Source organism: Electrona antarctica, assembly GCF_951216825.1.
Source record: "Electrona antarctica genome assembly, chromosome: 11".
NCBI classification, from domain to species: domain Eukaryota; kingdom Metazoa; phylum Chordata; class Actinopteri; order Myctophiformes; family Myctophidae; genus Electrona; species Electrona antarctica.
This window is the reverse complement of record NC_136792.1, coordinates 27,672,083-27,684,582: the sequence shown is the minus strand read 5'-3', so window position 1 is coordinate 27,684,582 and position 12,500 is coordinate 27,672,083. Positions and strand designations below refer to the sequence as shown.

Sequence of the window (12,500 nt, the reverse complement as noted above, 5' to 3'; positions counted from 1 at the left end):
ACAATACCCGTCCCATACCATTAGACTGATGTCAGTTTGTCACGGCATTTCCATTTAAGTCTGTGGCTTCTACAAGCAAGTCCATGTCTGAGCAGTTTCATTGGATTTTGAATAGATTCCAAAATGATTTGGGGGAAAATGGGAAATGCTGTCCACAAGGATTCCATCTGGCCCCAACCCATGGAGTAACCCACCCTGTAGCCATAGAAATCATTCTGTATCTAGCCCCAAACCATGGAGTAACCCACCCTGTAACCATAGAAATCATTCTGTATCTGACCCCAACCCATGGAGTAACCCACCCTGTAACCATAGAAATCATTCTGTATCTAGCCCCAAACCATGGAGTAACCCACCCTGTAACCATAGAAATCATTCTGTATCTGACCCCAACCCATGGAGTAACCCACCCTGTAACCATAGAAATCATTCTGTATCTGGCCCCAACCCATGGAGTAACCCACCCTGTAACCATAGAAATCATTCTGTATCTGGCCCCAACCCATGGAGTAACCCACCCTGTAACCATAGAAATCATTCTGTATCTGGCCCCAACCCATGGAGTAACCCACCCTGTAACCATAGAAATCATTCCATCTGGCCCCAACCCATGGAGTAACCCACCCTGTAACCATAGAAATCATTCCATCTGGCCCCAACCCATGGAGTAACCCACCCTGTAACCATAGAAATAATTCCATCTGGCCCAACCCATGGAGTAACCCACCCTGTAACCATAGAAATCATTCCATCTGGCCCAACCCATGGAGTAACCCACCCTGTAACCATAGAAATCATTCCATCTGGCCCAACCCATGGAGTAACCCACCCTGTAACCATATAAATCATTCCATCTGGCCCCAACCCATGGAGTAACCCACCCTGTAACCATAGAAATCATTCTGTATCTGGCCCCAACCCATGGAGTAACCCACCCTGTAACCATAGAAATAATTCTGTATCTGGCCCCAAACCATGGAGTAACCCACCCTGTAACCATAGAAATCATTCTGTATCTGGCCCCAACCCATGGAGTAACCCACCCTGTAACCATAGAAATCATCCTGTATCTGGCCCCAACCCATGGAGTAACCCACCCTGTAACCATAGAAATCATTCTGTATCTGGCCCCAACCCATGGAGTAACCCACCCTGTAACCATAGAAATCATTCCATCTGGCCCCAACCCATGGAGTAACCCACCCTGTAACCATAGAAATCATTCCATCTGGCCCAACCCATGGAGTAACCCACCCTGTAACCATAGAAATCATTCCATCTGGCCCAACCCATGGAGTAACCCACCCTGTAACCATAGAAATCATTCCATCTGGCCCAACCCATGGAGTAACCCACCCTGTAACCATATAAATCATTCCATCTGGCCCCAACCCATGGAGTAACCCACCCTGTAACCATAGAAATCATTCTGTATCTGGCCCCAACCCATGGAGTAACCCACCCTGTAACCATAGAAATCATTCTGTATCTGGCCCCAAACCATGGAGTAACCCACCCTGTAACCATAGAAATCATTCTGTATCTGGCCCCAACCCATGGAGTAACCCACCCTGTAACCATAGAAATCATCCTGTATCTGGCCCCAACCCATGGAGTAACCCACCCTGTAACCATAGAAATCATTCTGTATCTGGCCCCAACCCATGGAGTAACCCACCCTGTAACCATAGAAATCATTCTGTATCTGGCCCCAACCCATGGAGTAACCCACCCTGTAACCATAGAAATCATTCTGTATCTGGCCCCAACCCATGGAGTAACCCACCCTGTAACCATAGAAATCATTCCATCTGGCCCCAACCCATGGAGTAACCCACCCTGTAACCATAGAAATCATTCCATCTGGCCCCAACCCATGGAGTAACCCACCCTGTAACCATAGAAATAATTCCATCTGGCCCAACCCATGGAGTAACCCACCCTGTAACCATAGAAATCATTCCATCTTGCCCAACCCATGGAGTAACCCACCCTGTAACCATAGAAATCATTCCATCTGGCCCAACCCATGGAGTAACCCACCCTGTAACCATATAAATCATTCCATCTGGCCCCAACCCATGGAGTAACCCACCCTGTAACCATAGAAATCATTCTGTATCTGGCCCCAACCCATGGAGTAACCCACCCTGTAACCATAGAAATAATTCTGTATCTGGCCCCAAACCATGGAGTAACCCACCCTGTAACCATAGAAATCATTCTGTATCTGGCCCCAACCCATGGAGTAACCCACCCTGTAACCATAGAAATCATCCTGTATCTGGCCCCAACCCATGGAGTAACCCACCCTGTAACCATAGAAATCATTCTGTATCTGGCCCCAACCCATGGAGTAACCCACCCTGTAACCATAGAAATCATTCCATCTGGCCCCAACCCATGGAGTAACCCACCCTGTAACCATAGAAATCATTCCATCTGGCCCAACCCATGGAGTAACCCACCCTGTAACCATATAAATCATTCCATCTGGCCCAACCCATGGAGTAACCCACCCTGTAACCATAGAAATCATTCCATCTGGCCCAACCCATGGAGTAACCCACCCTGTAACCATATAAATCATTCCATCTGGCCCCAACCCATGGAGTAACCCACCCTGTAACCATAGAAATCATTCTGTATCTGGCCCCAACCCATGGAGTAACCCACCCTGTAACCATAGAAATCATTCTGTATCTGGCCCCAAACCATGGAGTAACCCACCCTGTAACCATAGAAATCATTCTGTATCTGGCCCCAACCCATGGAGTAACCCACCCTGTAACCATAGAAATCATCCTGTATCTGGCCCCAACCCATGGAGTAACCCACCCTGTAACCATAGAAATCATTCTGTATCTGGCCCCAACCCATGGAGTAACCCACCCTGTAACCATAGAAATCATTCCATCTGGCCCCAACCCATGGAGTAACCCACCCTGTAACCATAGAAATCATTCTGTATCTGGCCCCAACCCATGGAGTAACCCACCCTGTAACCATAGAAATCATTCCATCTGGCCCCAACCCATGGAGTAACCCACCCTGTGACCATAGAAATCATTCCATCTGGCCCCAACCCATGGAGTAACCCACCCTGTAACCATAGAAATAATTCCATCTGGCCCAACCCATGGAGTAACCCACCCTGTAACCATAGAAATCATTCCATCTGGCCCAACCCATGGAGTAACCCACCCTGTAACCATAGAAATCATTCCATCTGGCCCAACCCATGGAGTAACCCACCCTGTAACCATATAAATCATTCCATCTGGCCCCAACCCATGGAGTAACCCACCCTGTAACCATAGAAATCATTCTGTATCTGGCCCCAACCCATGGAGTAACCCACCCTGTAACCATAGAAATAATTCTGTATCTGGCCCCAAACCATGGAGTAACCCACCCTGTAACCATAGAAATCATTCTGTATCTGGCCCCAACCCATGGAGTAACCCACCCTGTAACCATAGAAATCATCCTGTATCTGGCCCCAACCCATGGAGTAACCCACCCTGTAACCATAGAAATCATTCTGTATCTGGCCCCAACCCATGGAGTAACCCACCCTGTAACCATAGAAATCATTCCATCTGGCCCCAACCCATGGAGTAACCCACCCTGTAACCATAGAAATCATTCCATCTGGCCCAACCCATGGAGTAACCCACCCTGTAACCATATAAATCATTCCATCTGGCCCAACCCATGGAGTAACCCACCCTGTAACCATAGAAATCATTCCATCTGGCCCAACCCATGGAGTAACCCACCCTGTAACCATATAAATCATTCCATCTGGCCCCAACCCATGGAGTAACCCACCCTGTAACCATAGAAATCATTCTGTATCTGGCCCCAACCCATGGAGTAACCCACCCTGTAACCATAGAAATCATTCTGTATCTGGCCCCAAACCATGGAGTAACCCACCCTGTAACCATAGAAATCATTCTGTATCTGGCCCCAACCCATGGAGTAACCCACCCTGTAACCATAGAAATCATCCTGTATCTGGCCCCAACCCATGGAGTAACCCACCCTGTAACCATAGAAATCATTCTGTATCTGGCCCCAACCCATGGAGTAACCCACCCTGTAACCATAGAAATCATTCCATCTGGCCCCAACCCATGGAGTAACCCACCCTGTAACCATAGAAATCATTCCATCTGGCCCCAACCCATGGAGTAACCCACCCTGTAACCATAGAAATCATTCCATCTGGCCCAACCCATGGAGTAACCCACCCTGTAACCATAGAAATCATTCCATCTGGCCCAACCCATGGAGTAACCCACCCTGTAACCATAGAAATCATTCTGTATCTGGCCCAACCCATGGAGTAACCCACCCTGTAACCATATAAATCATTCCATCTGGCCCCAACCCATGGAGTAACCCACCCTGTAACCATAGAAATCATTCTGTATCTGGCCCCAACCCATGGAGTAACCCACCCTGTAACCATATAAATCATTCCATCTGGCCCCAACCCATGGAGTAACCCACAATGTAACCATATAAATCATTCCATCTGGCCCAACCCATGGAGTAACCCACCCTGTAACCATAGAAATCATTCCATCTGGCCCAACCCATGGAGTAACCCACCCTGTAACCATATACATCATTCCATCTGGCCCCAACCCATGGAGTAACCCGCCCTGTAACCATAGAAATCATTCCATCTGGCCCAACCCATGGAGGAACCCACCCTGTAACCATAGAAATCATTCCATCTGGCCCACCCCATGGAGTAACCCACCCTGTAACCATAGAAATCATTCCATCTGGCCCAACCCATGGAGTAACCCACCCTGTAACCATATAAATCATTCCATCTGGCCCCAACCCATGGAGTAACCCACCCTGTAACCATAGAAATCATTCTGTATCTGGCCCCAACCCATGGAGTAACCCACCCTGTAACCATAGAAATCATTCTGTATCTGGCCCAACCCATGGAGTAACCCACCCTGTAACCATAGAAATCATTCTGTATCTGGCCCAACCCATGGAGTAACCCACCCTGTAACCATAGAATCATTCCATCTGGCTCAACCCATGGAGTAACCCACCCTGTAACCATAGAAATCATTCTGTGGCCGTGCACTCTTCTCTGCTCACTGTATCATCCTTAACTACTAAGGATTTATTTTTGACTCACCTCTCCTAGTATTTCATCATGGCTTATTTCCTATCCCCAGCGTAATTGATAATCATTCACTTGTCCGTGTTTGACATGCCAGTGTGCAAATTTGTCTTCTTTAATGTAGAGCAGGCACACCATGCCTGAATATCTGTGCCACCAACTGCACATTACTCACTGCACACAGTTTCCTCATTAGAACAGCCACTGGAGGCTCCCTATCTCTCTAACTCTTACATTTACATCTCTTACTTAGACACACAGACACACCCCCTCACTCTCTCTCTCTCTCTTACACCGACACAGAAGCACATGCACGCACGCACGCACGCACGCACGCACACACACACGCACACACACACACACACACACACACACACTCACGCCATGCCTCTTTGGCCTTCCACCATCAGTTACTCGCTGTCAGAGAGAGCTCATTACTGCCAAAGTCTGGCCCTCACACTGAGGCAACCTGCTCCACTATGCACAATGTTTTTCACACCGACACAAAATGTCAGCTCACTAAAAGCATCTATGCTCCCTCTCTCCCTTCGAGGGGGGGGGAGATTTTAGTTACCAGTGGAAAGGTAAGGGGGAGAGATAGAAAGATAAGGTTAGAATACTCTTAAATAATCTGCTTTTGCAGATTGGGTGAATCATTCCTATTACTGTAGTTGGTGCAATGGTCATTCAAAGCGCCTCTCTGCTTGCCCACCTTTGATTTTCTTAGTTAACATTGCAGTAGACTGGACTGTTACATATTCAATGATTGATAAGCTTAGGTTCCCATGGTATTCTACCCTTGTGCTTGCATCTATAAATAGACAGACAGACAGAGAGGAAGTCTACAGTATATGCTCTAGCCTCTGTACTGTATGTTGTTTCGATGCACTAGATAGAAAGAAGAAGAAGATGAGAGAATTGGGAACAGATCCAGTACATCTACATCACACCCACACACCCACAGTGATCTACATCACACCCACAGTGTGAAGATGTCTCCACAGAGCAAGTACAGTAGTACTGTATGAATACAGAGTGATAATTGACAGTTTTACAAACACAGGATATGATGTTATTATCCAAAGTGCCTTGGACTCTGCATGGCAGGGGCGTCCTCCTCCCTGAGCCAAGCGTGCGCCTAACCGCATACCTGAATGGGTTAATCTGTTTATACCATCAATGTAATTGACATACAGTAACAGTGCACAGAAATGTCTGTGTGGTACTCACGGTGCAATTCATATTTCAACAAAATGTTCACCACCTTAACGGTCAACATTTGTAGAGACATAACCAGCTGCAACCTCTAGGAGGCTGATGTTATCCAGCCCAGAGCTACACCTCCTAATGAGGTTTTCCCAAACCTGTTTTGGCATCAACAGACAAGGTTGTCTGTCTCCACTTGATAATTTCTCTGACTGCCCATATTCTCTCAGCTGATTTGGGCTGCCTGAGACATCTGAATCCTGTGGTTAGATAATCACACTGGTGTTGCTGTCTTTTAGCTCTGCTAGTGGCAGGGCTCAAAGGAAACGCACTGGCTGGATTTAAATGGAATGGTCTTGGCGCATTCATTCTCCTGGGAGGATGAACTCACAGAGTTTGGTGACACCGCTGCTCATCAAGTGCCAACCTTTGGCCAAAAGGTTCAGTTGCACAGTTGCTCTCTTTTTGGGAAACAGGCAAACCGGTGTGAATTGCTGGGCAGGTGGTATGTAGCTACAGCAACAGACATGGGAGAAGGGCAGAGTAATTGCAGCTAAGGTGGGTTGGATTAGGCTGAATATATTGTGATTCAATCCTGACCTAATTAAAGTATTGCTTTTCATTACCTTCCCTAAGAGCAGCGCATTGTGCTGAGCACAGAGGCACACTGATCATTTTCGTTTTGTCATGGAAGAATAGCCTCAGAAATATAATGTCTCCCAAGAGCAAACTGATGTCCTTGTGCAGGACACATACATTTGTCCAAAAAATGATGTAAAATTATATTGGGAGGAAATAACGAACGCATACATCTGTCTCTGGTCCTATGAGAAGCATTTCTCATTTTAAAGCCCAGCTCATGAGCCCAATTCTTTTTTCTCCAAATATAATGACTGTATGGACCTCATAAGAAGACGTCTGCTCTGTGTCCGTGCAAACATATAACAGAACCTTGAAGTTTGGCTTCATCAATATACAACACATCAGTGTTGTTGTCATATGTGGGTTAGGATATATTAAAAACAAGCTCAGGTCTTAATACCAAAGTGAAACAGATTTTGGGCATGTCTTTGAAAACTGTACAGTTTGCAGAAACAAGCACAGGAAAGTACAGTTTAATGCAAGGTCTGCTAAGAGGATTTTCACATTGCGAAAATCATGTCTTGTTTATAGCTCCTTTCCCACTAGAGAAGTGGTTTTCAACCAGTTGTCCGGTGACCACAAGTGGTCCTTGAGGAGGTTCCAACTAAATGTGGCGTAGTTGGTACAAAATGGACCCTTATTAGAGATTTAACTCTTGAGAGTATAAAGACCCTTACGGGTCCATTTGGTTTAATTTGACGCTCTCAAGAGTTACATTATTGTTAAACATCTGCATTACTTAGTTTACAAGATCAACATGGCAGTGTTCCATATTATTTATCCTTGACAAAAGAGTCAGATTTCCATAATGTATGATGTTTTGTTCTACGAACAAAACTGCTTCATCAGAACAATGTAGGCATAAATAAGAGATTAAATAAGAGATTTGATGAAAAATATAAATGTATTACATGCTTAGATTATCAGCCTACGTACGTTTCACAAATGCCTGGTCTCAGTGGTCTTGACTCGAATTTACCTTAGACACCTCTTAAAAAGTGCGATCTTCACAGGTACAGAACACATGCTGAACTTGCGACACAGTGTATTTGCTTGAGCATACAGCTTTCTACATTGTCTAAAAATGTCCCTGTCATCAGAGAGGAAATCAGAAATAACATGTCCCAGGTACACGTACTCATTACACATACTGAGAATATTACCAGCAAGATAGAAGTTCGGGAAGGTACTTGCCTGTCTTCTCTGGTTCTGACAATCATGGTGTCGTCCACACAGTAACAAAACAGTTGTTGTATTGAGTTGTGCTTTCGTGTGAAATGTACCCATTCTGCATACTGTTAACTGTTTAGGTGCCACCGACGAGATCACGAGATGAATCTAACCATGTACTGGTTGCCACCAACAAGAAACCAAGATTTTTTAATATTCTTTTTATTTATTTATTTTGTTTTAATCCATATTTTGAAAATTCCTGGTGTGCAGGTGATGACATGAACATGACATGCACAATAGAATTACATTTCTTTCTTTTATTTATAATGGGAACAGTGGCACCCAGGACCAAAACTGGTGTCCACCCCCTGGCACTTAATTAATAAATACTTTGATCAATGTCCCAAGTCACAAAAGTTTGAGGACTTCTGTTGTAGAACAAAGAATGTTGTTGTTCACTTGGAAGAAACAAGATCAATATTCAGTTATTTTTATGTGGAACACCAAAGCATGTTTATCATAGAATGATTAATGTGCTTGCCAATACACATCAACACATAATTTTAGAAGCTGCATTTAGTAAATAATCATTATTCTGGAGATCATGTGCTGCTACTGTAGCATTTTATCATCTCCGTCTGGTGGGAACCTAGTATGTCCAAAACCCTTACTGTTCAGGAAATTGAAACAATGCATCCAGTGTTAGTTATTATTTAGGCACAAGCTCTTGTTAATACATTGTTTTAATATTTATAAAACCCACAGATAGACTTAAGCACTTTCACTTTGGCGTTTAAATATTCACAAACATGGCAGATCTACAAGCCCACAACGTGTCACTGTGTATGTGGGCTTGTAGACCGCCTATTTTCGCTACTTTTGTCCGGTGCTCTTGTACGACGAAGTAGGGCATTCGTTTACGAAAAAAACAAGAAGTTTGAATAATGGAGTTAAAAGGTTTCAGACCGACACCGATGCTGTGTTACTGGGGAAGACAAAGCAGCAGGATCAATTTTGACCACCTGAACCACCTTGACAACCATGCTGAAGGTCAGCAGGGAGTGAAGGTGACGGACTGCTGCCATGGCGATGGTGGAAAGGGGCCGGTTGCTACGGCTTTTCATATCATAGCATGGTTCACGGATTCATACATCAAAGTTTCTCTGCTCCTGCACCTCCTGTGTGTGTGTGTGTGTGTGTGTGTGCGTGCGTGCGTGCGTGCGTGCGTGCGTGCGTGCGTGCGTGCGTGCGTGCGTGCGTGCGTGCGTGCGTGCGTGCGTGCACATGCTTGAATGCAATGAGGCATGGAAGAAAGACTGCGTGAATATATTGGTATTCACCAGGCAAGAAGGGTGGGCATCAAGGTCTTTGAAGCAGTGCAAACCTAGCCTGAATGCTGGGTCTGGCGCTGTGAACATTGACTGAATACCCACACACAGTCCATTGGCTTCACTTCTGATCTTGTTAACCCATGAAGCCTCTTGAATCCCTGAGAGAGACTCAGGTTTATACAGTAGATCTCACTGACTGGATCCAGGAGCCTCCATATCAAATGACTGGAAAAAGGACTCAATCTGTATCACAGGTCAAAGTCTTACTGTGAAAGTCAAGGGTAGAATAACTGGAGAGGCGCCGGTCGAATACACAGGCACCATGCAGGGCGGCCTATCCAAAGCAAGCCATGGCATGTTGATCCAAGAGATCACAGGAGGGAGACCATCCATCCACCACCAGGTCATTAAACACAGTATTGGGTTTATGGGGGAAAACAAATGAAGATATGGGGGTTATACCCAAACAAGATCAATAGCAAATAGAGAGATCTGTTCAGAGAGGAGAATGGATGGAGGGAGGAGAATAAAGGAGAGTACCCTGGTAAAAAATAACAGAACACAAAAATGAAACTGGAATTAAATGTCTGGTTTAATTGAATCTGTCGTGCAAATATATTGCATGCCTTTATTCTCGGACTATTATAATAGAATAAATATACTATTATAATAGAATAAATATACTATTATAATAGAATAAATAATAATATACTATTATAATAGAATAAATATACTATTATAATAGAATAAATATACTATTATATAGAATAAATAAGGCACAGATATGCTTTGATAAATATCCATTTTAGTCACGGTCTACATTGAGATAAATGAGGGATGATCACAGTTTGTGATCATCAGAAATCACAGATCACAGATGTTGATGGACAAAATAAAATGTGGTGGATGGCAGGATAGAGAGAGGAAAGGGGAGGTGGAGAAGGAAGGGATTATCCTGGTATAGGGTGGCCTACTGGTGGATTACAGACCAGCCATCTGCCGCTGCGGGTTGATAATCCTGCAGAGAGACAGTCAGAGAGGGTACAGTAAATGCCACCCAGTGCCCGCAGATACTGTTACACAGTGGCAGAAGAACAGTGGGTGGGGTTGTACAAATAATGAATGTTGATTGTGTAGTAAATGATATGTGTATGTGTACCCAGACTACCCACAGAGAAAAACTGTTTTGTAGTAAATGGTATGTGTACCCAGTACCACAGAGAAAAACTGATAGTAACATTATCATTTAATTTACTAGCATGACGTCATGTCCAGAGTGTCATGTCCAGTACTTGTACATCAAGCTGCCTCACGCTACAGAAATAGGAGGCCCTGCCATATGGGCCACATGGCTTTATAGATATAGATACAGTATGCTACATAATATAGATATATACACACTATACACACATATACTAATGTGTTGCTGTCTCTCTCTGACTGGGATGACTTTACCTTGCTTTATAGAATGGCAGAATGTTGCCTCCCCTTCTGTGCTGTCACCCCTCCTCCATCCATCCATCCTCTCTCTCCATTGGCCTGTTCTGTGGGTTCTCTACCCATCAGCCCCTCCCCCTTGCTCCATCGGACCCAGACAGAGAGAGGCGACTCTGAATGTACTCTCCCTTTCACCTCTCCTCCCTCCCACCATCCCTTTTTTCTGTCTTTCTCATTCTCACACGCCTCCCCTTTTTCCGCTCACTCCCCTCCCTCTCTCGGCTTTTGGGAAAGAAGTGATCAGACCCTGCCCTGTTTAGACAGCAGACCGCAAAACCAAACGAAAGAGGGCTAGAAAGCGGTGGTAAAACACAAGAGTGTCGGTAGGTAGATAGATCGGAGGGGAAAGGAGATAGGTGTTATATCACAAGGACAGTGACAGCAGCAGCAGATAGCTCCGATCAGGACCGGACGAGATCTGCAACCCCTCCTCTCCTCTCCTCCCCTCCCCTCCCTCAGAATACCACTGCGGGGTTGGGATTTTTATCCCACTTCCACTCACGTCCGTTTCTCCCAGCAAAGCAGACTGTAGGATGCTGTGAAGGATGGTTCACCAGGAAAACTATTCTTACAAGGTAAACATACTGCTTACCAAGACAACCATCAACATGACTCCATTTGTAGATTTGGGTGGTGTTGTTTTTTGCAGTTGACAGGCCCCAGGAGAATGTTGTTTTAGCTGCACTTTAGCTGCATGTGTGTAATATATTTCATTGATTCTATCTCGTCCATTTGATTTATGTCATCAATTATTGAAGGTTCCACTGTGTTGTTGCCTGTTGCAGGAGTGTCAGACATCTGTGTAGGTAGATACTATGTTTTGTGTTATGTTGTGTTGTGAATCGGACATCTAGGCGGTTGCTAAGAGAGCCCTTGACTCAGTGGAATAATCCCCCCCCCCCCCCCCCCCCCACTCCCACAAACCCACGCCCCTCCACTGTGGACAGTCACAATGCCCTCAGCTCAGCATCATCAATCCATCAGTCTGCATGCCTGACAGACACATTTTGCAACTTTATCTGGGAATGTATTGAGAGCTGTGAGATAGGTATGTAATGTGAATCTGTGGCGCAGGCATCATAGTCAGGAACAGAATGCTGTGTGTGTGTGCGCGCGTGTGTGTGCGCGTGTGCGTGTGTGCGTGTGCGCGCGCGTGCGTGCGTGCGTGTGCGTGCGTGCGTGCGTGCGTGCGTGCGTGCGTGCGTGCGTGCGTTTCCAATTAGGCCTGTGACAGAAGTGCCCCGATTTATCTAATGAGGAATGATACAGTGTTGATGAAAGGAGTGCATTTCACAGCTGTACTTACACTCTTCTCTTCCCTAACCTTCATTCCTAGGGAGGAAAGTCTGCAATGCAGTCAGTGTAGAAGGGGGTGTGCAGGAGGGAGAAAGTGGGTGGATGAAAGGAGAGAGATGAGATGTCTGTGTAGAACAAGGGCGAGGAGTGGGTGAAGAATATGACAAAAGCTCAGGAGGAAGAGACGAAGT

The 12,500-nt window shown here is 45.4% G+C and overlaps 1 protein-coding gene across 3 annotated transcripts in view; it reads left to right on the top strand.

Annotated features, from left to right (window-relative positions):
- schip1 (schwannomin interacting protein 1) overlaps window positions 1–12,500 on the top strand; it is a 52,942-nt gene that overhangs the window by 17,566 nt on the left and 22,876 nt on the right. The window contains exon 1 of one of the 3 annotated variants that reach the window (XM_079513442.1): window positions 11,259–11,588. The exons of the other annotated variants lie outside the window; for them this stretch is intronic. Coding sequence (XP_079369568.1) covers window positions 11,559–11,588 — 30 coding nt within the window. The 5' untranslated portion in view covers window positions 11,259–11,558. Of the gene's footprint in view, window positions 1–11,258; window positions 11,589–12,500 lie in introns of those variants that run through there. 3 annotated transcript variants of the gene reach the window in all.